At 36.1% G+C, this 27,973-nt stretch overlaps 1 protein-coding gene across 1 annotated transcript in view; it reads right to left on the bottom strand.

Annotated features, from left to right (window-relative positions):
• Window positions 1–4,004, bottom strand: part of LOC127809659 (protein RDM16) — a 44,702-nt gene extending 40,698 nt beyond the window's left edge. The window contains exon 1 of the mRNA XM_052348637.1: window positions 3,029–4,004. Within this exon, the coding sequence (XP_052204597.1) occupies window positions 3,029–3,931 (903 nt within the window). The 5' untranslated portion in view covers window positions 3,932–4,004. The remainder of the gene's footprint in view (window positions 1–3,028) is intronic.
• Window positions 4,005–27,973: the final 23,969 nt, after the last annotated feature.

Here is a 27,973-nt window from a genome sequence, read left to right as displayed (position 1 = left end):
GTAGTCCTTGGAGAGACAAATGGTAGAGCCCCTAACCTTAAGGAGTCTTGGTGGTGGAATGAAGAGGTACAATTGAAAATTAAAAATAAGAAAACTTGCTATAAGGCGGTATATCAATGCAACAATGAAGAAAATCAAAAAAATTATAAAGAAACAAAAAAGGCAGCAAAAAAAGCGGTTAGTGAAGCAAGGTCAAAAGCATATGAGAATCTATATAAACGACTTGATACAAAAGATGGAGAAAGGGATATATATAAATTAGCTAAAGCAAGAGAAAGAAAAACACACAGGATTTAAATCAAGTAAAATGCATAAAAGATGACAATCAAAATGTTTTAGTAAATGAGGGAGCGATTAAGGAGAGATGGAAGGAGTATTTCACAAAATTATTCAATGATGGTGGTGACACAAGAGTTAGGTTAGGACATCTTAGTAACTCCGAAGGGAATGTGAGCTACACATTCTATCGACGCATAAGTTCAAATGAAATAAGGCAAGCATTAAAAAAGATGAAAAATCATAAGGCAGTGGGACCGGATAATATACCAATAGAAGCATGGAAATGCATGGGAGAAGAGGGCATCTTCTGGCTAACGCAACTATTTAACACCATCCTTAAATCAAAAAAGATGTCAAATGAGTGGAGGAAGAGTACTTTGGTTCTTATATACAAGAACAAATGAGATGTTCAAAACTGTGAAAATTATAGAGGAATTAAGTTAATGAGTCATACCATGAAACTCTGGGAGAGAGTAATAGAGCAGAGGCTCAGAAAGGAAACAAAGGTGTCAGAAAATCAATTTGGTTTCATGCCTGGTAGGTCAACAATGGAAGCTATATATTTACTGAGGCGTCTAATGGAAAGGTATCGAGATCATCAGAAGGACCTACATATGGTGTTTATAGATATAGAAAAGGCCTATGATAGGGTCCCTAGAGAAGTATTATGGAAGATTTTAGAGAAGAAATGAGTCAAAATAGCCTATATACAAGCCCTTAAGGACATGTATCATGGTGTAGAGACAAGGGTCAGAACATGCAGAGGGGATACTGAACCATTTACAACTACAATAGGACTGAATCAAGGTTCTGCACTAAGTCCATACTTATTTGCCCTAGTAATGGATGAACTCACTAAAGATATTCAGACAGATGTGCCATGGTGTATGCTATTTGCAGACGACATAGTGTTGGTGGATGAAACAAAAGGAGTGAACACTAAGCTTGAGTTGTGGAGAAATAATTTAAAATCTAAGGGATTTAAATTAAGTAGAAAGAAAACAGAATATATGGAATGCAAATTTAGTAAAAATGCAAGAGTGGATGATGTTATAATAAAATTAGAAGACTAAATATTACAAAAAAAAGACCATTTTCGATATTTGGGATCAGTGATTCAAAAAGATGGAGAAATCCACGAGGATGTCGTACATAGAATTAAGGCAGGTTGGCTAAAATGGAGAAATGCATCGGGGGTGTTATGTGATGGTAAAATCTCATTAAAATTGAAAGGAAAATTTTATAGGACAGCTATAAGACCAGTCTTGCTGTATGGCTCAGAATGTTGGGCAGTCAAATACTAGCATGAGCAAAAGACGAGTGTAGCGGAGATGGGGATGTTAAGATGGATGTGCAGACATACAAGAAAGGATAAAATTAGAAACGAAGTTATTCGTAATAAGGTAGGAGTAGTGCCAATCGAGGAGAAGATGAGAGAGATTAGACTAAGATGGTTTGGTCATGTGAGAAGGAAACTAAGAGATGCTCATGTGAGGAGAGTTGATGAAATGGAACAATTAGTCACAAAAAGAGGTAGAGGTAAACCCAAGAAGACTTTGGGAGAGACATTAAATTTTGATATGAAATATATGGATCTAAATGAGGATATGACAAAAGACAGAAATACATGGAAGTCTAGAATTCATGTAGCCGATCCCACATAGTGGGATAAATGCTGGATATGTTATTGTTGTTGTATATTAATAAAAAGAACAATAAAAAATGTCAAAAAAAATAATTTAAAATTTTTTAAGTTAACTTAAGTTAAATCTTAAATATTTTCATATTTTCATCATTAGAAACATCATCTCTAATACATTCTTATCCCACATCATCTCTAATACATTCTTATTCCACATCATCTCCCTCGCCATTTTCATCAAGTTCAAATTCAATTGGAGCATTTGAAGTAGTAGCCCTTTTACTCATTATCAAATTTGTAGTTGAAGTAATAAATATAAACCCTAAGTAGTAAAAAGTTAAATAAAGTAATAAATAATAAAATAAAAATCCTAAAAAGCAACTAAAAAAGTCCAAGCGCGCCTACACCTAAGGTGCCTTGGGTCCAGGCGCGCCTTGCTAGTAAGCGCCCACCTGGAAGCATTCTAGGCTCCCAAAGTACACTTAGGGGCGCTTTTAATAACACTGAGAGGACAAGCGAACATTATTCAAGCAATTACTTTTGTTTTGAGATCTTTTGGTTCCGTTTTTCCCTTTTCTTTCATGAGAAAATCACTGGGGTTAAATTGCAAATAGAAGCTATATAAAGGGGATGAAACAGCTCCCAATTCTCGCAAAACAGAGAGCCATCACCCTTACTGTGTGTATTCTTAGATTTTTAGTTATTTGAGGCCCAAAGAAGAAAAATCAAAAACTTCAGCACATTTCATATTTCAGTCTGACTGTCAGAATCCTTGCCAAAAAAGGAAAAAAGAAATGGGGCAACACCAATTTGTCAGACACCAAGTTTGCAAATCAGCCAAATGACCAAATGGGGCCACAAAGATGTAGATTATACAAATCATCCAGCTAGCTGGATCTGTTTATATGCCTAAAATGATATTATGACCAATTATCATGCCACGATATTTCCCTTAAGTCAGATAATTCAAGAGTTCATTACCAGTTTGCATCTTCTAGTTCTGATCATAATATTAACATGTAGAGCATTCTCCTCATTACTACTAATATAAGCCATCTCAAGTAAATGCAGCCATAGGAAAAACATAGAGGTGGCACAGAAACTTACTTTATCAGTTGAACCATCCCCATTTGTTGCATTGGCATTACTATTGTCATCATATGGCTCATCTTTGGGTTCTTTCTCCAAAAGACCTTCGTCAAAAGCCCTCTGTTTACTTTCCTCATCGATATCCATCTCTTCCTTCTTCACGCGATCCTCAAATTTCCTCCTCCCCCTCTTCTCTTCTCTACGACTCTCCTTAGCCTCGTTTGCCTCACTTTCCTTTACTCCATCCTCGAATCTCCTCCTTTCTCTCCGCTCTCCTTTCTCTCCTCCGTTCAATTCCTTATCATCGCCGTCCTCAACAACTCGATCTTCCAACTGCCTCCTTTCCTTCCTATCCTTCCTCTCATCCTTGACCTCGTTGGAAAATCTAGCTCTCTTCTCACTCCCTTCAAACAGATCCTCACACTCTCCTCTATCTTTCCTCTTATAATGCCGCCTCTCCACAGACTCCTCTCTCAAAAACCTATCTCTGCTGCCTTCTCTCTCGTTAGACTTCTCGCGCTTGTCGCGATGATCGCGACACCTCTCTCTGCTACCCTCTCTGTCAGTCCTCGGCTCGTGCATTCTCTCCCCCTTCTCGCCATGACCGTGAACCCTTTCTCTGCTACCTTCCCTCTGGCTCCTCGGCTCGACCGATCTCTCGCGGTCCTCAGAGTACTCCCTCGATTTGCGATGGTCATCCCCTCCGCGGTGTCGGTGCTTCTCGTGCTTGGACCGGTGCTTCTCACCAGAGTCGTGGTGGTGATGGTGGCGGCGGCGATCCTCGTCGGCGCCGTTCTTGGATTTCTGTTTGCTGCTACAGTGCTTGTGCTCTCGATCTCTACTCGAATCTTTGTATTCATCGGTTGAATCTCTATCCCTCTCGTGTTCGGCTCTGGCTTTTTGGCCGGATTTGCTATCCATTATAGGGTTTCACTCCCCTCTCTCTCTCTTCCCTTCTGGACAATAAAACGAAGGACAGAAACGATTCGGTTTTGGGCCTATCAGGTTTTCCGGTTTTTATATTCTCAATGTCCGAGTCAGCGTTTTAACCTCCTGGCTGATTCGTTAACAAAAACATATCGGCACCATAAGGGTTAAATTTCAAGCAGTTATTATTTATATTGTCCCTTATTTTCAATTATTAATAATAGTTAATTTTGTAAAGATTTTTAAAATGCCCTTCTCCTTGCTTTATTCTCTTCTAAAATCATAAAAAAAATTGAAATTAAAAAAAATTACACAATAGCATAATTGTAAAGACTCGCTTATTATTAATGAGCTTTGTCGACTCTCGGAGAGAAAGAAAGAATTTAGATTCTTTTTCGAACATAGATCCATGGATTTAGACGAACCCAAAGTACATAAAAGGGAATAAGAAAGAAATAGAGACTTTAATGTTGACGAAGATAATGAAGATGAATGTAGCCTTTTCATTTCGTTTCTCTTACTCAATCAGAACCCCCTTCGCAATGACAATTAAGTGCAACAAAAAGTGGCAGGTGACGGTGGAAGGTAAGAAAAAAGAAAAAAATGATTGCATCCAATGATGAAAGGTATAATCAAGAATAGCAAAAGTTGTAAAGAAAAGCGAAATAAAGAAAAAGAGAAAAAGATCTAACGGAGATGAGAAAGAAAGAGATAGTAGAAATGAAAGAGAAAATGAGGACATTAGTTTAAATATGGAGGCAACATTGTCAAATTGAGTTACTCTTCTTCAAGAGTAACCTTAAGGATGCATTTGATTGCAAAGGTGGAATTTGGGTGAAAATGAATTTCAGAGAATTAAATTTTTGGGAAAATGAATTTCTAGAAATTGAAATTTTAACCTGTTTGATTAATATAATTTTTTACCTGGAAAATGATATTATTTTCCATCTTTTGGTGTTTGATTGGTAATATTTTTCATAGAATTTAGTCATTTTCCTGACATTTCGTGTTTGATACGCATTATTTTCTATGAAAAAATAACACATTTTTCATGGAATTCAATGGTGAAAATGTATTGAAAAATACTGAATCCCTATACAAACATACATATATACATAAATATATATATATATACACACAGATACACATATATATACGCACACTTATACACACATATATATATCAACATTGAAAATTCTTCATCTCCATCTTTGCATACACAGACATATATGTATATATATACACACACAGAGGCCCTCTCTCCTCTCTTTCTCTCACTCGCTTGCCCTTCTTCTCGTTCGCACACAAATACACACACACACACATATATATATATATATACGCACACATACATACTGATTTGCTGCCTCACCCACCCATCACCACTCACCATTGTTGACCCACTCGCTCGCTCGCCCTCTCTCTCGCTCGCCCGCCCGCCCTCCCTCCCTCCCTCCCCCCTCTCGTTCGCTCTCTGTCTTTCTCGCTGCAGATCTCCATGGAAGTTGAAAGAGATGAAGATGGGAGTAAAGTGGGTTGCTCTCTCAATTTCCTAGAAAATCGGAGCTCCTTCCCCCCAAGGAATTTGGTTTCCTTGATTTGAAAGAAACAGCTATCACGTGACAGAAAATGGGAAAATGAATTCCCAGGAAAATTTTGGCTGTCAAACACTACATAAATGAAAAATTGGGTGGAAAAAACCTCTTTTCCAGGGAAAAATTGGGCTATCAAACGGGCCCTAAGAGTTTTTGTGAAATTTACCCTAACATAAATAGGTAAATTTCACATATGACTCTAGAGATTTTCTAAACTGCATTGGCCCCTTTTACATTTTCACAAATGGCACTGACTTAGCTCGAGCTTAATGACCATGCAACACATACACCCTTACTGTTAAATAATAATGAGAAATTTAAAAAAAAAAATCCAAAATGCCCTCATATCTTTACTCCTTAATCAAAAATTTAAAAACTAAAAAATCTAATGTGAGATTTGGAACCCATCAGCATGAGCTCTAGTGATGGGTTCTAGATTGGAACCCAAAATTTTCTAGGTTTCATAAAAGAACTAAAACTTGATCTAGAAACCCAGATTAGGTCTAGGTTCAAATGATATATATATATATATATAAATAGAGAAAGAAAGACTAGTTATAATGGGTTTGATAATAGAAGAGAAATCGTCAACAATAAGTTGACACAGAGGAAAATAGAAATATCGTCAACAATGGGTCACTAGGTGTGTGTGTGTGTGTGTGTGTAGAGAGAGAAAAAAAGATGTATAATAGATGTCCATGAAGATCTTCCCTATTGTCATGTGATGGGGGTTATTCACTATCATTAATAACAAATGATGAGGATCTTCCTTATTGCTAGTATGTAACGATAGGATCTCGTCCTTATCATTAACAGTTTGCACTGGGTAATCCTTCGTCAAGCATATGTTGATGAACTTTTTGTACATTAGTTTTAATGATGAAAAACATCTATTGGTTTAATCCCTAAGTCATGTGTCAAGTGTATGATTTTCAACATATATCAATTTCAATATCAAGTATTACTTTGTGAAAATGAAAACCCTATTTTTAACTAAGTCTGGAAGGTTAGCACTTTATAAGGAGACATATATGAAAATGTTTTCATTTTGGAAAACTATCTCTTGGTAATTTGATATCTAACATTCATTAGTGCTAAAACGATTTTTAATGAATTTTTCATTAAATAGAAAATATATATTTTGGAGGTGGTAAAATTGCAAAATCCTAAGTTTGTACTAAAACCCAAAATCTACTTTCTTATTGTTTTAGATTTTGATTTTCTAGATATTTTTTTTAATCCAAATAAGGGGTACTTTGTTATTTGCATTTATATATTAAAGTAAATGGAGGTAAAATATAAAAAAAAATGTGGACATTTACTTAAACTAAAGAAATGTAAATAAGCCATGATGTATACATGTTGTGGATTGTGCTTTTATGCAAATGTTTATGAATATATGTCATGTTCCTATGCATGTTTCGAAACCCCTTTGAAAAGGTTTTCAATGTTTTCAAGTGCATATACTATTTCGAAACATCTATGTATTAGCATTTGTTTCAGGTTTTGAACTATGTTTTGAAACCTCATTTCTAGATAGGTGTGTTTCAAAACCTATGATGGTATGTTTCGAAACCTATGTCTCCGTAAGCAGAGATCCGAGATGCTTTTTGCTTTGCATTTTTAATATTTATCTAAAAGATTCTCAAAACATTTTTTAATGCATTCTCCATGGCTTGCAAAATTCAAATTCAAATTTGAAATGGAGATCATTATTATGTGTTAAGTGGGGAATAGATTATGTCTCTCACTCATTGCTGTCTTTTGGTGCATATCCTGCTGTAAAGGCTGTATGTTTCGAAACATGAGGAGTATGTTTCGAAACCTATTATATATATTTCGAAACCTACTTTTATGTCTTGTCTCTAACGACTATAAATAGTTAGATTTCTATCTCTTGATATAAATAGCAGGTGTTTGAAGACAAGAATAAGATACAACAAGTGAGCACACACTAGAGACACACACAAGCACAAGTGATCTAAATTCGTTTGACAAGCTCTCAAGAAGATCCATTCATACGATTCTAGATGTGCATTGTGATGTGAAAAAGGAGAAGCAAGTGCAAACAATGAGTCTCATCTCTCCAGCTCTCCTCACCTCAAGTTAAGAGGTTTATACAACCATGTGGTAAGACATTTATTGCTCTTTGGGTTGTAAAGATAAATTTGATTATCTTGATTGTTGTAAGGTTTGAGTTTAACCTAAAACTCATTGTGGTGTAAAGGTTTGAGTTGAGCCTAAAACTCACTTTGTCAAAGGTTCGAGTTTAACCTTAAAACTCATTGGTGTAAGGGTTGAGTTAAGCTCATAAAAACTCACTTGATGCTAGGTTTGAGTTAAGTCTGTAAAAACTCACTTTGTAAGGTTTTAGAGTGATACGTGATAAAACCCTTGTTATGGTGATCACTAGTAAAAGTGATTGGGATTGAAAATCCTTCAAGTAGGAAAACTTGAAGGTAGTGGACTAGGCTGGGTGCCGAACCACTATATATCTTGTGTGCAAGTGTTCTTTAGCTTTCACGTATCATTATTGCTTATTGCACATGCTTGTATAAGTTTTGTTGTCAAAGACTAAAATAGTTTTCTTGAGAACAAGTTTATACATATACATAGAAAACATATCTTTGATATACAAACATCTTTGGTATACTCTTAATTACATAAATCATCTTTTCCAAAGATCGTTATTTTGAACTACAAGGTAAAAGATTTCGAATCAAGCAAAACATTGAAGTAGATTTCGAAACATACATTAGATATTTCAAAACTTGTAAAACAGTGAGTTGTATTTCGAAACATATATAGTAGATTTGGAAACATACCTATCAGAAAAGTTTATTTCGAAACATATATCCTATATTTCGAAACATAATGTTTTGTATTCAATCAAAGTTTTAAATTATCGAAAATCTATACAATTCCCAATTCACCCCCCATCTTGGGATATATTTGCCATCATTAGGAACCAACAACATCGATGACATGATAAAAGTGGAGAGAGAAAGAAAGAAAACAAGTATCTTAAATACAAGGACAAAATAAGCTTTTAGTTTGTCTTATTAATCTCAAGGGATGTTGGGGCCACTTTTGAAAGTATAGAGCAAAGTGTGCAATTTAACCAAACCTTAGGGGTGATATATGAATTTAACTCAACATAAATAGTGAATATCATTAGTTCTTGAATTTTACATTTGATAATAGATTAGGATTGTATTTTAATTTTTACAAAACCAATTTTGATAATAAGAAAACCATTTGTGAAATATGAAATAAAGAAAAAAATAAGATAAAAGGTCACATTTATCTACTTCTAAGATAGAAATATTATAAGAAAATTATAATGTTATATAGGCGATGGAAAAAGTAACTTCAAACATTTGAATATGACCGATAAGCATTGTCCATTTGCCTTCACATTCAGAAGTCTAAAGAAAATGTTTAGAAGTTTGAATCAAAGTTTCAAAAATTTGAACAAAAGCTTTGGAGGTCTAAATAAAAGTCTTAGAAGTTTGAACTTGACCAAAATACCCAAACAAATTTTAGACTTTAGTCAGACGTATGACTGTTACCCTTTACACGTTAAAACCTTTCTAGAAACCCTTTCCTGTTACAAGCTTTATTTGGACATCTGAAGACTTCTTTTCAGACTCTCAAATTTTTCTAGAATGTAATAGTGTTTATTTAGACGTGTTGTAAAAAATACAACAATTAGATTTTATAATGTGGGACTAGCAGTTGCGGGTACCTGAGCTAGATATCTAAGCAAAATGATATTGTAAAAAGGGAATTTATGCTATTGGAATGACATAGGCCACTGAGAGTATCGTGATTGTGTTGAGGAACAAAATTGCCACAAGATTGAGACTACCTCAAGGATGTGAGTGTCACAAGAATAAGAGTGCCACAAAAATCCTGTTGCCCCAAGAAGGTTGTCGTAAGGATTTATCGCCACAAGGATGTTGTTGCCACAAAGACGTTGTTTCCATAAGGATGTTACTGCAAGGATGATGTTGCCTCAAGGATGTTGCCGCAAGGATGATGTTGCCTCAAGGATGTTTCCGCAAGGGTTAAGCCTCTTACCAAAAAGAATTGGGCTTGCCGCAAGGGTTAAGCCTCTTGCTAAAAGGAATTAGGCTTGCCACAAGGGTTCTATTGCCATAAGAATATTGTTTCCACAAGGATGTTGCCGAAAAGATGGTGTTGCCTCAAGGATGTTGTTGCAAGGATAATGTTGCTTCAAGGAGGATGTTGCCGCAAGGATGATGTTGTGTAACACTTGAGATTTTTAGACTCAAATATAATGTAATACTCAAGCTTTTTAGATTTAGATACTTGAGAAAATAATATACTATGAAAGTCTTGAAATAAAAGTTCAGTTTTGAACCAGGTGCAAAATCATAAATATTGAAGTTTGGGTAAAAGTGTAATTTATCAAAATCGTTGGGGTATTAGCATAATAAATCCATTCTCTAGGGGTCAAAAAGGTAATTTTTGGATGGCTTAAGGATTTACTTGCAAGGGGTCTAAGTGAAATTACCCGAAAAGTTCGGGCCAAGGTGTAATTTTTGAAACCTAGCAACTAACCATTGGAAGTCATGATTGCAGATTTGAGAACTCATTTCAATTCAACTTTGGATCATTTTGGCTTCCAAGTTTGGGTTTCAAATGGATTTCTAATGTGGCTTTAGAATTCAAATCTTATTAAATATAGTTTTGGATTTCAAATCTTATTAAATATAGTTTTGAATTTCAAATCTAGCTTTGAATTTCAAACAACATTCTATTCCATTTTTGGATCGTTTTGAAGTCCAAGTCTTTGCTTTTACTTAACCTTCAAGTTTACTTAGCCTCCAAGTTTGGGACATGTGGCAAGCATTTATTGACAACACATGGAAGGTAATGATAGGACATGTGGCAAAACATGATTGATAAAAAATGTCTATAAATAGGACTTAAGGTAGTTCACAATTTTTAGAAGAATTTGGGCAATGTTACGAGAATCAACAGAAAGGATTTTGTGCTAGAAAGTGAGGGAAAAGTTTTGTAAAAAGGAGCGAATTTGGTGTAGAAATGAGAGAAAAACAGCCTCATCGAAAAATTTGGGTCCTTTCCAACCAAATTGAGGTAAGTACACTATGAACTATCTACGATATTTAAGCACACTCATAAATCATGTTTATGTGGTCCCTTATGTTATGTTTCAAGCAAGTTTCATGTTCTCAATCAAGTTACGTGATCGGGGTTTAGTAGCACTACACATGGAGGTTCTTACCCCTATAAGTTGGTAGAACCTGTAGTGTCCCCTTATATTATACATTTATATTACAAGTTCATGTCATGTCATGTTTAAATATGTTTGATAGTTCTTTTGTACTTACTAAGATTTGCATAATTTCACCCTTTATCTTTTTCCCCCCAGGTGATAATGAATGAGGAGATCGGGGAATGGACGTGGAGTGTGGTGGCTCGTTAAAAGAAATTTTCAAGAATTGAAATCTTATTTTCTCTCTTTTATCAAAAGAAAGATTTTCAATATTGAACTCTTATGTTATATGTACGCTATTACTATATTGTATGTCTTTAAAGCTTATATAAGTTTATGAAAATGTCGAATCTCATTTTAAGTTTCGGATTTCTCTATATGGATCCTATTGCTACAAAGCATATTTGCTAAATCTTTCTTTCTTCTGTTGAAACCATGTTATCAGTGTCAAACTTTTTATTTACACGAAACATGCTTTGAATTTTATTATGTTTAAAACTTTACTTAAGTTTATAAAAGTCTTATTTCTCAAGTTTTTCTGCACCAAACCTTGAAGTTCATATGAATATTATTATTATTAAGCATTTACTTTAAGTTCTAGGTGTCACATGTTGCCGCAAGGGTTAAGCCTTTTGATAAAAGAAATTGGGCTTGCCGTAAGGGTTTTTCGTTCTCCTATTGACACTCACAAAAATAGAGTTAAAAGGTTTTCCCGAATCCTTACTCGTGATGACCCTCTGATGCTTAAGTCAGTACCCAAGAGAAACAAGCATTCCCCAAGAAAATCGTAGAAGTGCTATGAGTGTTTAAAGTTTATCGAAATATCAGATCCCTGTAACGCCCCGCTTTCTCGGGCGCGTTATAAATTGGGACAAATTCTAGGACAATAATTTTTTTCTTTCAAACTTAATTCTAAATCACATCATACCTCGAATCTGTCCCAGAACTTCCAATCATTTTTCTCGAAAGAGAATCACTATACATATCAAATGCGGAAGCAAAGATCGAAACCTGATATCTTAACATTAATCATAAATAAATTCTTATATCTTCAACATTTCTCAAAACGTTCAGAATAAATGGGCTACATACATTTCATTTTTCATGCACCCTGTTAAGTGTCATTTCATGCCTCATTTATCCTCGAGTCTCCTACAATCTCCACCTAGAACGTTTGAATATTCTAGGGGCAAAACCCAAGTTAGATGATGAATCATCTAAGTAAGGGTACATAATACTATATCATGTGTGTATGCAATGTCTTACCTCGTAGGTGTCAACTGCACCCCTCATGCTACCTACCATTTTTGTGGCCACCTCTTTCAGAGCCGAGGTGTATGGGTGCACCCTTGATAAAATAGCAGTGCCAGTTCGTACTCCCTACGGCCTCAAATGCCAGTGATCAATAATATCAACGTGTATTCATGCATTTCATAGTCATGTCATGAATGCAATCTACATGATGGATACATATCAGGGCATGTCAATGTGATGAAAACATTTCGAGGAACATAAACCACTTACGAACCAAGCATTTTTCATAAAACTAACTTTAATTGGGGAGTACTACTTACCTTCTAGAACTTATCGGGCTACCTCGATATCCGTGCCTTACCTTGTGCATCGCCTCGATTTGCGTGCCAACCTCAAAATTTGACAAGTCACTTCAACTTATTCCTCAAAGCATCCTAATCACCATAATTATTTAAATAAATATTAAAACCTATTTTTCCATAATTTCTAGCATTTTCTTTCTATTTCTTCCTATTTTTCCTCAATAAATCCAAACTAAATATTTCTAAAATATTTTCTCAATTATTTCACTATGATAATTCGTAAAATAATATTCTTGAATTTCTAGAATTTTCTAAGAAATTTTACTCATCTTGACTTAGCCTCTCCGACTTTCTTGGTATGCATGCCATAATTTTGAAATGCGTGCCCGAATAATATTTCTTTGCCAAAATCTCCGGAATAATAATAAATCTCCAAATCCTATTTTTTGGGATTTTTCCTAGAATGTTTTCCTATTTTTTCTTTATTTTTATTTTATTTTTCTTTATTTTTCTTTTCTTTTCTTCTTTTTCTCTTCTTCCTCACTTCATCTTCTTCGCGCCTCTGCTTCTTCTCCAGCAACCATGCCACCATTTCTTCTTTTCTTTCTTCTTTATTTCTTTTTCTTCTCTCTTTTCTTCTTCTCCTTCCTTCCTTCTTCTTTCTCTCTTTCTTCTTCTTCTTCTTCTCTTCTTCTTCTTCTTCTAAAACTCCCGCCCCTGCCATGCGCGCACAGTGCGCCTCCTGCGCACGGCTGCCTTGTGGCCAACATTGCCTACCGGCATCGCCGTCTCCACCGCGCACTCGCTGCTATCCAGCTCCATCGCGCACAGCCGCAGCCACCATGGTCGCCCCCTGCTTCGGGGCAGCTTGCTGGAGTTTCACGGCCATGGCCGCGGCTACTTGCTTGCGGCCGCTTCGCGAGCCTCTACCAAGCCCTTCGGTCGTCGCCGCATCGTGCGAACATCACAGAGGCAACCTCCTTGCTCGTTGCAGCGTCTTGCCATGGCTGCGCACGAAGCTCGCGGCTATGGTGGCTTGCCTCCAGCTCCCTCACGACCCAGCTCTCTCTCTCTCCCTTGCTTTCTATCTCTCTCGATCCCACGATCCAGCACTGCCTCTCCCTCAGCCACGATCACTGCCAATTTATAGGCAACCGAACGCTCCCCCATCTCACTGTCCGTATCATCTCGCCATTACCTATTGCGTGCGAAGCTTTCCAAATTTTGCAGAGCGGCGTGGCTAAAATCTTGCAGAGGCGTGGAGATTTAGATTTTTGCAGGGAATGGGTTAGATTTGCAGAGGGGTGGGCGGCCATTGCGTGCCTTGGTTGCTTTATAGAGGCATGGCCTCTGCGTCCATATATATATTATATATATATTTTATACTATATTACATATTTAATTACATATAAATCCCAAATTTCTACTCATATCACTTGGGCAATTTCGTAATTTCAATTATACCCTCGAACACTAAATTAAATTGCATTCTTATGAGTATTCCACCACCTAAAGTTTTTTGTATTTTTTGTCTTTTACTTAATTTTCTTCCACTAGTTAGAAGAATGTTTTGTGAGTGCCCATTAGATATAATTATGAGTAGTTGAATAATTGTGTGGTTTGTATTGCATCTTGTGGGCTATAAATAGCTCACTTGGGTGCATTTGTGAGGAGGTTGTTATTACTTGAATCAAAGTTTAGTTTTGTTCTTAGAATTTCTCATAGAGAATTGCTCTTATTCTCTCTCTTGTTTTCTCTTGTAATCTTACTTTCTTTCTTTCTTCTTTTAAATTCTTATGTCATTTATTGTTACTTTATTATCCACCGCCTAAATGGACGGTTAATTTATGCCTTTAAATTTTTGTAATTTTAATTCTTGTTTTTTAATTATCCATCGCCTGGCCAGTTAGTTTCTGCTATTTTAATTCTTGTCATTTAAATTCTGTTATTTAACTTACGCCATTTAAATTCTTGTCAATTAACTTTTAAATGGAAATGAGTAGCTAAATCTAATCTTGGATTAAGGCAATGACAGTGTCCAACGCCAATGATTCCCAAAGAAAGCTGTGCTTTAAATGAGTAACATTAATTTAAATTTCAGTATGAGTATGTTTTAATTATTGGAAAATCACTAAGTTTGGATTGGAGCGTAAGCCTAATATAGAGCTTTTATGTCACGCATGAGAGTTATTATAATTGGAAATGCTACCATACCCAAAATCGGATGATTAATTTAGTTGTTTTGTATATTAATTATAATTGGATTTATGGTAGTTGCTTAAATTAGAATCCCGCATATCATGTATGGGGATTGTTTAAATTAGAACTATCATCATCTCTAATTGCATTTAGTAACAAACCCTCATATTTGGAATTAAATTAATGTTACTAACCTTGCCTGCTAAAATTTGGGAATCAACGGCTTGGTGCTGAAATTATCTTAACTCAAGTGCTATCCAATTTTATATCCTCACATTAAGCATTTATTTCAACTTCTCACTATAAAAAAATTGATTTTTTGCGGTGGTTTTTTTGCAGCGGTTCTAAAAATCGCCGCAAAACATGGTATTTTGCAATGGTTTTGAAACCGCTGCAAAATAAGATTTTTGCAGCGGTTTCTTTAAAATTTTGCGGCGATTTCATAAAACCGCTACAAAATTCAGTAAAACATATTTTTTACGACGGTTTTCAAAAAATCGTCGCTAAATTTAAAAAATAATTAAATAATAAAAAAATTAAATTCTGTTTCGCGGCGGTTTTTTAGAAACCGTCGCTAAATTACAAAAAAATTTAAATTAAAATTAAATTAACATTTGCGGCGATTTTCAAAAACCGTTGCAAAATTAAAAAAAAATTAAATTTAGCGGCGGTTTTTGAAAAACCTTCACTAAATTTAAAAAAATAAAATAATTTAAAATTAAAATTAAATTAACATTTGCAGTGGTTTTTGAAAATCGTCGCAAAATTCAAAAAATATTAAATTTAGCGGTGGTTTTTCAAAAACCGCCGCTAAATTTAAAAAAATTAAATAATTCAAAATTAAAAATAAAATAAAATAATTTATTAAAAAATTAAATTTAGTGGCGATTTTCGAAAATCGCCGCTAAATTGAAAAAAAATTAAAATTAAAATTAAATAAAAATGTGAAATATTAAAATTCATTATTTTCATTAAAAAAATTAAATTTTGTTTAAGAAAATAATTAAAAATTAAATAAATGTAAAATCTTAAAAATAAATTTAAAATTGCATTTAGATTAATAGAAAAATTCATTAAAAATATAATTTAAAAAAATAAATTTGACAAAATTTTAATATATAAAATTTTAATAATTTTAAAAAAATATATAAAATCTTCTTTTTTATTTTTAATCAATTAATTTATTTAATTTAACTCAATTAATTTATTTTTAATTTATTCTATTATTCTTTTAAAAATAATCAATTAATAAATGTTTTTCATATATATTAAAGAATATAAAATATAATTCTAGAAATTAGTTGTTAGATTAGTATATAAAATATATATGTGTATATATGTTAAAGAGTTCTTCACAAATCTAGTGTTTCGCGCGCGCGCGCGCAGAAATGGTGTTGTTTCGAAACTTGGGAAAGCACGTTGGAATTTAATTTCCAGCATCGCCATGTGGCGCCCAAGGGCGGGGCGGGTAGGGCCAGTCGGGTGCGGGGCAGGCTGGCTTGTGCAGGCAGTAAAAAAATTAAATTTTTTATTTCAGCGACAGTTTCAAAACCGCCGCTAAAATTAACAATTTAATTTTTTTTATTAATTTTAGCGGCGGTTTTGAAACCGCGGCTAAAATTAAAATTTTATATTTTTTAAAATTTTTAAAAATAAAATTTAAAAAAAAATAAAATTTTAATTTTAGCGACGGTTTCTGTAATACCCCATATTCATATGAGGATGCCATGTAATTTTGATGAGTTTAGAATACCGAAAAATTGATTTTATAACAATTTCAGGTACCAAATCAACTGCAGGAAATGCCTTGGAGTGAAATTGTCTAAAGAAAATTATATGGTCTCGACGAGCGTTCCGAGATAAGATTTATGGTATTGAAAGAAATCGGATCGGGAACAATTTTCAGTACAGCTAAAATACAGCTGTCATTTAGGCTGTAAAACCGAATCGTTGTAGAAGACTCCCGAAAAATCGACGGAAGCCTAGGGGGGCTCCGGTTTTGCATAACGAGCAACCCTTCAGTGGTTTCAGGATGAAACGATAGCCCGGTGAGGGCATTGGGACAGAATCGTCTTTATCGAGTAAATATTGGATTATTAAGTTTGTGTTTTCTGTATCGAAATGCAAATTAAGTCAGTGTTTGAGAATATTATTGTAATTAGAGAATTATTCTATGAATTTAAACTAAAATTTGGGATTTATGCGTAATTTATATATATATGTATTAAGTGTAAAATATAATATAAATATATAGTATATATATATGGGTGTTGCTGTGAGTTCGCAGAGGCAGCCCTGAGATCTTTTGTGGCCGAGATTTTGGCCGCAATTGGAGAGATTTGGCAGCCATCCTTTGCAAGATTTTCATGGCCAAGCGAGATTTGCGCATGGCAGCGGGATTTAAGGGGATATGGCAGCCGATTTTGAGGGATTGTATAATTAATGTGATGTATATATGCCGTGGAGAGACTCAATAGCTGCCTATAAATTGGCAATGGTGTTGGTCGATTAAGAGCAGTAAGCCAGTGGGAGATTGAGAGAGAGAGAGAGAAAGAGAGAGAGAGAATGGAGGCAATGGAAGCAGCCTGCAGTGGCCAAATTCGGCAATGGCAGCAAGTGGGCGACGTGGCCAGCATTGCAGAGGAGGCCGATCGCGACAAGGAGGCAACGTGAGCTGTAGGTGTCGGCCCTGGCAGTGGCCAGCAAGGCCGGTGATGGCGATGGAGGCCCGAGAGGCGAAGCAAGCAGCTCCCATGGCAGCTCGAGCACGAGCTCCAGCAAGCTGGACGTGAGGCAGAGGAGCTGTCGCGATGGCAGCCCGCGGTGGCAGGCGTCGGTGCGGCCGGTTCAGCGGCTGGGAGAGGCGGAAGCGGCTGACGGTGAGGCTGGGATCGCGGTGGTGCGACGACTGGCCGAGGCGCTGGTGCGCGCATGGCGGAAGGCAGTCCGTGCGCAGGTGGGAAGAACAGGAAGGAGAAGAAGAAAGGAGAAGGAAGAAGAAGAAGAAGAAGAAGAAGAAGAAGAAGAAGAAAAGAGAAGAAAAAGAAGAAAGAAGGAAGAAGAAGAAAAGTTGCAGGCGCAGGAGGCAGGAAAATGAGGAAGAAGAAGAAGGGAGGAGAAAGAAAAGAAAAAAAAAAGAAAAGAAAAGAAAAGAAAAAGAAAGAAAAGGAAGAAAAAGAAAAGAAAATGGGAAAAATGTCGGAAAAAATCCCGGAAAAATATCAAAAGATAGGAAATTATAATTTGATAACATGCTAGAGATTTTGGTGAAAAAAAATGGCTCGGACACACTTTTCAAGAATATGGCACGCATACCGAGGAAACTGAGGATGCTAAGTTAAGGTGAGTAAAATCCTTAGAAAATTTCAGAAATTCTAGAATATTATTTTATGAATTTTCCTAGTAAAATATTTGAGAAAATATTTTTAGAAATATTTAGTTTGGATTTATTGAGGAAAATTAAGAAGAAATAGAGAAAAAATGATAGAAAATGCTAGAAATTATGGAAAAATAGGTTTTAATGTTTATTTAAATAATTATGGTGATTAGGGTACTTTGAGGTTGAAGTTGAAGAGACGTGTGCAAATTTTGAGATTGGCACGCAAATCGAGGCGATGCACGAGGCAAGGCACGAATATCGAGGTAGCCCGATAAGCTCTAGAAAGTAAGTGGTACTTCCTCAAAAATGTTTTCATCATATTGACATGCCCTGATATGTATCCATCACGTAGACTGCATACATGACTATGAAATGCATAAATACACGTTGATATCATCGATCACACGCATATGAGGCCATAGGGAGTACGAACTGGTGCCGCTGCCTTACCAAGGGTGCACCCATACACCCCGGCTTCGAAAGAGGTGGCCGCTAAAATGGTAGGTAGCATGAGGGGTGCAGTTGACACCTACGATGAAAGACATTGCATACACTCATAACATAGCATTATGTACCCTTACTTAGATGGTTTATCATCTAACTTGGGTTCGCCCCTGGAACATTCAACGTTCCAGTCAGGACTTGCAGAGATGATTCCGAGATTGGTGATATGTGGTGACGCGAGACGTCGAAAAGCGAGTAAATGTACCATGTTATGTTAGTAGTCTAAGAATTATGTACATTATATTTATTGTCAGACGCTTATGAATTAACTTTGTAATGAATGTCATGTCTAGTTATTATTATATGAGCAGGTTCGATTCAGCTTCCATTTTGTATTTATTTCTACTGTAGATATCTCGCACTAGATAAGGTCTTAGGGAATTTCGGGATAATGTAAAGATAAAAAAAAAAATAAAGAAACCAAATTTCCTAAGGCATAACATGCTCTGAAGAAGTGGGCTGTTATAGTTGGTATCAGAGCTTAAGAGTATTGGAAGCCTTAAGTGACTCGAATATAGTTGATATCAGAGTTAAATTCTATTTGAAGATTAGGAAATATCAATTTGAAGACTTAAGGGTATCCGGTATTGATGGAAGTAGTTAGTAGGAACCCCAAGTGGAGGCTTAGGGAAAAGAGACAAGGGTTCGTAAGACGAAATCCCTATTTAGGAGATTCAGGGATTGTCGGTTGAAGGCTTAGAGGTTACTGAATTTCAGTGTTGAGTAGTGGAAGTGCATGTCTAGGCAAGTTCTGGCTAAGGAAAGACTTGGTATTTAAGTGTGTCCATTTGTGACCCACCTCTCTTTCTTGGGAACTTACCTGGTGTACTATTCACGTATAAACACTATTCCTATTCTCGGTGAAATGTAAAAGCCTCGTGGAAAGCTAATACAATGATCTAACTATTGAAGTTAGAAGCCGATAATATGATTCGGGTATAAGGTTGACTTGGTAATCATGATTATGGATCCGAGAGATTTAGAGACTGTTGATTTGAGGTCATTAGTCAAAATCATTACGAGAAATGATAGGATAACTGTGGTTATCGAATCATGGATGATTAGTCTGATGTGACATGGCCTAGCTAAAGAGTTAGGATCAAATGATAAATATTTTTCGAGGGTCATTTAGTGTCTTGGTAATGAGATGTAAAGATCAGGGATCCAACGGATTAGGTCAAGCAAGAGGCCAAAGATGGTAAAATGATGGCGTATGAGTTGTGACAATTAATCAGTGATAGTGGTGCAACCGATGTGACTCGCAGAAAGGGGATAAGGAACTCTAGCAAGCGTAACGACACTACTGGTTCGGTGTTCGTAGTGACAGATTTGGATCTAAGGACCCACGTGCAGATGGTTGAGGAATGGCTTGCGATAAGATACGGGAAGCCCGTCGATCGAAGCATCATGTCAGACTGCCTGGGAGACGATCAAATGATGAAAATCTAGGACAGCCCAGTAGGGTCTGTACCTTGTATGGAGTCTAAGTCCCAATGGTCTAGGATGCAATGTGTGCCACTAGCTGTGATTAATCGAGGTCAGAAACCTAGGGAGTCAACCCGAAATAAAATCGAGTGTCATATTTAAAGAATTGTATCGGGGTTCGCAGTCATCTTGGGAGTAAGTGACACAAAGAATAGTGCGAAGCTCAAGACGTAGAATACCTCGGTATCTAGTATGACAATAGGGTCATGAATGGTCGTGTGCCGGTAGTCAGCTGGATCTAAAGATCGAAATGTGAGAGTCAATGAAATTCTCAGTAAACGAGACTATGACCAGTTCAAGGCCTTGGCGATAAATAGTGAGATAGCAACATTGGTTCGAGTAGAGTTCGGGTATCAAAAAAAAAAAAAAATGAAACAGTTTCTTAATAGGTCGTATCAACCCTAAAGGAATGATAAGGAGACCTAGTCAATAGAGGTTGTGATTACGATTCAGTGTGCCAAGTGGGCTTAAGGATTCGAAAGTCTGTAAAAGAAGATTCGCGAATAAGTTATGCCTTGTGCATCAGTATGTGGACCTAAATCGTTATTTGAGCTTTAAAGTATCATTCGGTAAAGAGTTCTTGCAAGTTTAAGATTCAGTTGTTTTTAATTGGAACCAGGTAACGTGATCTGAATAGAGATCTTCAAAGATGAATCGATTTTAGATTTGCAAGGAATTTCCTAAGGGATTGGAGTACCATGGGAGACATAGGTACTTACCCACTCCAGTTAGCGGGATGGTTACGAATAGATGTCTTTGAGAGTTTTGGCATGCTTGAGAGAGACAAGTAATGGCAAATGTGCCAGGGTGTCAGATTACCGTATGAAATGTCGCGTTCTTAATAGATCAAAATTTATTAGAGATCTAGAATTTTTGATTATTGAAGAATAAAGGTCTTGTTAGGATAGACGATTAGTCTAAGATAGCCCTGGTGGGCAAATCGAGGATGTGTAGTTGGGCGATGATTAAAATGATGTCAATGAGTAAAAAAAAAAAAAAAATCCAGCGAAGATTGAAGTATCATGGATAACATAAGTACCCACCTGCTCTAGCTGATAGTATAGTTATGGATTGTCGTCTCGAAGATTGCGCAAAACTGAGATGTGGTTGAGAAAATCAAGTGATGGCAGATGTACCAGGATAATGGGTCACAGTAGGAAAAGTTGCAGACCTAGATCGATTAGAATCCCGAGATTTTCAATTTTGGAAGATAAAACCCTCGTATGACTAAACGGTTAGTTTAAGTAGCCTGGTAGGCAAATTGGGAGATGTATAACTAGATAATCATTAAAGTGATGTTAGCAAGTTATGATTACAAGGAGCCTATTAATTTATTGTACAAGCACTTGCTTTAGTGAAAAGCCATAAGAAAAAAAATGAAAAATACCATGAGATATTCTCGGAAGATTTAATAGGATTATTTCTTAATGATGAAATTGCCAATAAATAGCTTGAGATTATTAGACGCTTAGCTATAAGTGGCTTGATTGAGGACGTAAATTATCAAAGAGGTGATAGTTAAGAATCGATATCATTACCTCAAATTTAATGAATTATAAACAACTGCAAGAGGCTAGGATAATTACGATTGATGTGCGGTTGAGGAATGAGACATTTCAGAAAATCGGCAATAGAGTCATGATTAGATGATTTGACCAAGTACCGTCTGCATTAAAGACGCTTTAGTGATTGTGTTTATCGAGGATATATTGGTGTACTCCTCAGATAGGGAAGACGCATGAGAAACATTGAGGATAATGTTAGGGAACGTCGCGATAGGTGAGACTTGCTTGCTAGGTCATGAGCCAATCGAGAAAGAAACGATGAGAGCACGAGGCTCTGTGAAGTCAAGGTCGAGGATTGAAAGTTCCAAAAAGTCAGATAACCCAGTAGGTTTCGAGAGATGAGCCAAATGTTTTGAGTAGAGGTTGGTTCAAGCAAAGGTCGGTAACTTGAGTATGTAGCTCCGAAAAAGGATCGAGCATGATTAAAGTTAGTTGACATAAAAAGAGTAATTTGAGGATTAAATGATTGATTTGATGATATACAATGTTATTTGAGGATCACTTCGAAAAGTTCGAGGAGTTATTTAAGTTATGGGTATATGGATAAATAGGTATAAGTTTGGCGACCAAGTAACAAGGGAACAAGCATGCAAGGATATTAGTATTGCTAGACTTAAAAGACAACGTTAAATTTTGATCAAAGTTTTGGAGATAGATAGAATCTATTAACAAAGATTTCTTGAAGTTACATTACATGATTAGAAGATGATTGTAGTCAATTGTCAGAAACTTGAGGTTATATCAGGTGATGAATTCCTACGAGAATGAGAAAATAACAGTTATAAGAAATTTTGTATAAGGATCAAGCAATTATTAGGTTTGATATGACCTAAACTAAGGCATAACTAGTTTCAAGAATAGGTGATAATGTATAACTGTGATGTTTTTGGATCCAAGGGTTCGTGAAAACGTTTGATAACATAAAAAAACAAAAAAAAAAAAAAAATTTCTTTAAGGATCAGTGGATAAAAATTAAGATGTATCGAGATCAGGGACTTTTGTACTAAGGTTGGGAGACTATCAAAGCATAATTGATTAGTATAAGAGAATTAATGTCGTGAAAAATCGGTAATTAGGAAAGTGTCGTGATATCGAATGGATGACTTAGTGAAAAGTAGATTGAAAATTCATGATATGAGAGTTGTAGGCTCATTATGATGATGTGAGTACCGACTTAGATAGGAGCTCGAGCGGAGATTCTTGGCCCAAGGACCGAGTTATGCGATTATGATTTTTGGAAAGTGAAATTCGAAAGGTATGCGTGGTTGCCAAGTGTACTAGTTGATGAGCATGGTTAGCACAAGGGTTTAGATTTTGATATGTGCATTGGCATTCACGAGTTTCGAGTAAGATTTTCTCTAGTTATTTGATCAGTCAAGTGTTGATTTCGATGATGAAATTTTGAGATTTAGAATATGTGGCAAATTTCGAGGACGAAATTTTTATAAGGAGGGGAGAATGTAATACCCAATGTTCGTATGAGGATGCCACGTAATTTTGATGAGTTTAGAATACCGAAAAATTGATTTTACAGCAATTTCAGGTACCAAATCAACTGCAGGGAATGCCTTGGAGTGAAATTGTCTAAAGAAAATTATATGGTCTCGACGAGCGTTCCGAGATAAGATTTATGGTATTGAAAGAAATCGGATCGAGAACAATTTTCGGTACAGTTAAAATACAACTGTCATTTAGGCTGTAAAATCGAATCGTTGTAGAAGACTCCCGAAAAATCAACGGAAGCCTAGGGGGGCTCCGGTTTTGCAAAACGAGCAACCCTTCAGTGGTTTCAGGATGAAACGATAGCCCGGTGAGGGCATTGGGACAGAATATCTTTATCGAGTAAATATTGGATTATTAAGTTTGTGTTTTCTGTATCAAAATGCAAATTAAGTCAGTGTTTGAGAATATTATTGTAATTAGAGAATTATTCTATGAATTTAAACTAAAATTTGGGATTTATGCGTAATTTATATATATATGTATTAAGTGTAAAATATAATATAAATATATAGTATATATATATGGGTGTTGCTGTTAGTTCGCAGAGGCAGCCCGTGGGATCTTCTGTGGCCGAGATTTTGACTGCAATTGGAGAGATTTGGCAGCCATCCTCTGCAAGATTTTCATGGCCAAGCGAGATTTGCGCATGGCAGCGAGATTTAAGGGGATATGGCAGCCGATTTTGAGGGATTGTATAATTAATGTGATGTATATATGCCGTGGAGAGCCTCAATGGCTGCCTATAAATTGGCAATGGTTTTGGTCGATTAAGAGCAGCAAGCCAGTGGGAGATTGAGAGAGAGAGAGAGAGAGAAAGAGAGAGAGGGAGAGAGAGAGAGAGAGAATGGAGGCAATGGAAGCAGCCTGCAGTGGCCAAATTCGGCAATGGCAGCAAGTGGGCGACGCGGCCAGCATTGCAGAGGAGGCCGATCGCGACAAGGAGGCAACGCGAGCTGTAGGTGTCGGCCCTGGCAGTGGCCAGCAAGGCCAGTGACGGTGATGGAGGCCCGAGAGGTGAAGCAAGCAGCTCCCATGGCAGCTCGAGCGCTAGCTCCAGCAAGCTGGACGTGAGGCAGAGGAGCTGTCGCGATGGCAGCCCGCGGTGGCAGGCGTCGGTGCGGCCGGTCCAGCGGCTGGGAGAGGCGGAAGCGGCTGGCGGCGAGGCTGGGATCGCGGTGGTGCGACGACTGGCCGAGGCGCTGGTGCGGGCATGGCGGAAGGTAGTCCGTGCGCAGGTGGGAAGAACAGGAAGGAGAAGAAGAAAGGAGAATGAAGAAGAGGAAGAAGAAGAAAAAGAAGAAGAAGAAGAAAAAGAAAAGAGAAGAAAAAGAAGAAAGAAGGAAAAGAAGGAAGAAGAAGAAAAGTTGCAGGCGCAGGAGGCGGGAAAAGGAGGAAGAAGAAGAAGGGAGGAGAAAGAAAAGAAAAAAAAAAAGAAAAGAAAAGAAAAGAAAAAGAAAGAAAAGGAAGAAAAAGAAAAGAAAATGGGAAAAATGTCGGAAAAAATCCCGGAAAAATCTCAAAAGATAGGAAATTATAATTCGATAACATGCCAGAGATTTTGGTGAAAAAAATGGCTCGGACACACTTTTCAAGAATATGGCACGCATACCGAGGAAACTAAGGATGCTAAGTTAAGGTGAGTAAAATCCTTAGAAAATTCCAGAAATTCTAGAATATTATTTTATGAATTGTCGTAGTAAAATATTTGAGAAAATATTTTTAGAAATATTTAGTTTAGATTTATTGAGGAAAATTAAGAAGAAATAGAGAAAAAATGATAGAAAATGCTAGAAATTATGGAAAAATAGGTTTTAATGTTTATTTAAATAATTATGGTGATTAGGGTACTTTGAGGTTGAAGTTGAAGAGACGTGTGCAAATTTTGAGGTTGGCACGCAAATCGAGGCGATGCACGAGGCAAGACACGGATATCGAGGTAGCCCGATAAGCTCTAGAAGGTAAGTGATACTTCCTCGAAAATGTTTTCATCATATTGACATGCCCTGATATGTATCCATCACCTAGACTGCATACATGACTATGAAATGCATAAATACACGTTGATATCATCGATCACACGCATATGAGGCCGTAGGGAGTATGAACTGGCGCCGCTGCCTTGCCAAGGGTGCACCCATACACCCCGGCTTCGAAAGAGGTGGCCGCTAAAATGGTAGGTAGCATGAGGGGTGCAGTTGACACCTACGATGAAAGACATTGCATACACTCATAACATAGCATTATGTACCCTTACTTAGATGGTTTATCATCTAACTTGGGTTCGCCCCTGGAACATTCAACGTTCCAGTCGGGACTTGCAGAGATGATTCCGAGATTGGTGATATGTGGTGACGTGAGACGTCGAAAAGCGAGTAAATGTACCATGTTATGTTAGTAGTCTAAGAATTATGTACATTGTATTTTTTGTCAGACGCTTATGAATTAACTTTGTAATGAATGTCATGTCTAGTTATTATTATATGAGTAGATTCGATTCAGCTTCCGCTTTGTATTTATTTCTAGTGTAGATATGTCGCACTAGATAAGCTCTTAGGGAATTTTGGGATAATGTAAAGATAAAAAAAAAAATAAATAAACCAAATTTCCTAAGGCATAACATGCCCTGAAGAAGTGGGCTGTTACAGTTTCAAAACCGTCGCTAAACATTATAGAAACCGCTGCTAAATCACTTATTTAGCGGCAATTTTTAAAATCGCCGCAAAATTTAAAATTAGCGGCGGTTATTCAAGCGGTTTTTGAAAACCACCGCTAAACGCTCCGCGACGACTAACTTAACGGCGGTTTTCAAAACCACAGCTAAAATACTTAGCGATGGTTAAAAACTGCCGCTAAATACAAAAAAAAAATCGTCGCTAAATGCTGATTTTTTTGTAGTGTCTGCCTTGCTTTATTTTCTATTATCTGTTATCTAAAACAAATCATAAAAAAAATATAACTTGTTACCAATCCATCTAAATGCGTGTGAGTGTGTGTGACATTCTTTTTCTTTTGCCATAAATAAATCTCTCAGTGGACGATCTGGACTCATCCAGAATGTATAAATTTAAATTTGGACTACAACTGCACTCGTACATTGACGAGTATAAACTTCTCACCTAAATAAAGAAAAAATATAAAATTTTTATTGTGTTTTGTTTTGTGTTTTAATTGAAGGGTGAGAGTGCAGCCAGCTATCTTGCAATATGGGTTTGGGACCCAGGGTTTGAGTTGCTTAGTGAACTACCAAGGAGACGATTAGATGTTGAAGATCTGGAACAAGCCAGTAGGGTCTGTACCTTGTAGGGGGGTCTAAGTCCCAATGGTCTAAAATGCGAGGTGTGCCACTAACTGAGATTGAAAGAGGCCTGTAATACCCTTAATGAGTCATGATAAATTTTATTAATTAAGAGAATATTAGTATATGGAAATTTTCATAATTGCCCTTGAATTAAAGAAAAGGCAAATAATATATAAGATGCCTTAAGAGGGGCAAAACGGTAATTTGGAGTTCCGTCCCATAAAAGGGTAAATTATTTTTGGAGAAATTATTTATATTGAAGAATTTATTTTGGGAAAATTTAATTCTTGTTTAAATGCATTGATAATTAGAAATTAAAATGGAATCCAAGTAGGTTAGATTGGTGACACTTGGCAAAATCTCATGGAATGAGATTTAATTAAATTTGGGAATAAGAAATTATTTGATTATGTGTAATTGGTGACACTTGGCATGATCTTGTGAAGCAAGAGCGGGATTTAAAGAAATTCAAAAAGAAAATGAAATTAGTCTCTCAAGCATTAAATGAGAGTGATTATGGAGTGAATTAAAAGAAATTCCATATTAAATGGAAATTAGTCATGCATTTATGTGGAAAAATGATGGATTAAATTAATTGCCAAAGAAAAAGGAATTATGTCTTTCAAGAGCAATTTAAATTAAATCAAAAAGAAAAGATATTAGTCTCCATTAAATGCTTGAAAATTTATGGGATTTAAATTAAATGAAAAATGGAGAAAATAGTCAATCTTGAAATTAGTCATTATTTCTTAATTTTGAAAATTGGAGAATTATGGGAAATGTAGCCTTGATCCTATGGTGGTGATTGATGACTGCACTCTCACCCTGCAATTAAAACACAAAACAAAACACAATAAAAATTTTATATATTTTTTTATTTATTTAGGCGAGAGGTTTAAACTCGTCAGTGTACGAGTGCAGTTGTAGTTCAAATTTAAATTTATACTTTCTGGATAAGTCCAGGTCGTCCACTGAGAGATTTATTTATGGCAAAAGAAAAAAAGAATGTCACACACACGCACACGCATTTAGATGGATTGATAACATGTTTTTTTATGATTTTTTTAGATAACAAATACTAGAAAATAAAGCAAGACAGAAGTTGAAATAAATACTGAACGTGAGAATATGAAATTGGAAAGTACTTGAGTTAAGACAATTTCAGTGCCAACCCGTTGATTCCCAAATATTAGCATAAAAGATTAGCAACATTAATTTAATTTCAGATATGAGGATTTGTTATTAAATGCAATTAAAGATAATGATAGCTTTAGTTTAAGCAATCCCCATACATGATATGCAGGATTCTAATTTAAGAAACTACCATAAATTTAATTACAATTAATACACAAAACAACTAAATTAATCATCCGGGTTTGGGTATGATAGCGTTTCCAGTTCTAGTAACTCTCATGCGTGACATGAAAGCTCTAAGTTAGGTTTACGCTCCAATCCAAACCTAGTGATTTTTCAATAATCAAAACAAACTCATATTGAAGTTTAAATCAATGTTACTCATTTAAAGCGTAGTTTTCTTTGGGAATCATTGGCGTTGGACACTGTCCTTGCCTTAACCCAAGATTAGATTTAGCTACTCATCTCTATTAAATTAATTGACAGGAATTTAAATGACATAATTTAAATAACTGAATTTAAATGACAAGAATTAAAATAGAAGAAACTAAC

This window comes from Diospyros lotus, chromosome 9, assembly GCF_014633365.1.
Source record: "Diospyros lotus cultivar Yz01 chromosome 9, ASM1463336v1, whole genome shotgun sequence".
Lineage (NCBI taxonomy): Eukaryota > Viridiplantae > Streptophyta > Magnoliopsida > Ericales > Ebenaceae > Diospyros > Diospyros lotus.
This window is presented reverse-complemented; position numbering and strand designations above follow the sequence as displayed.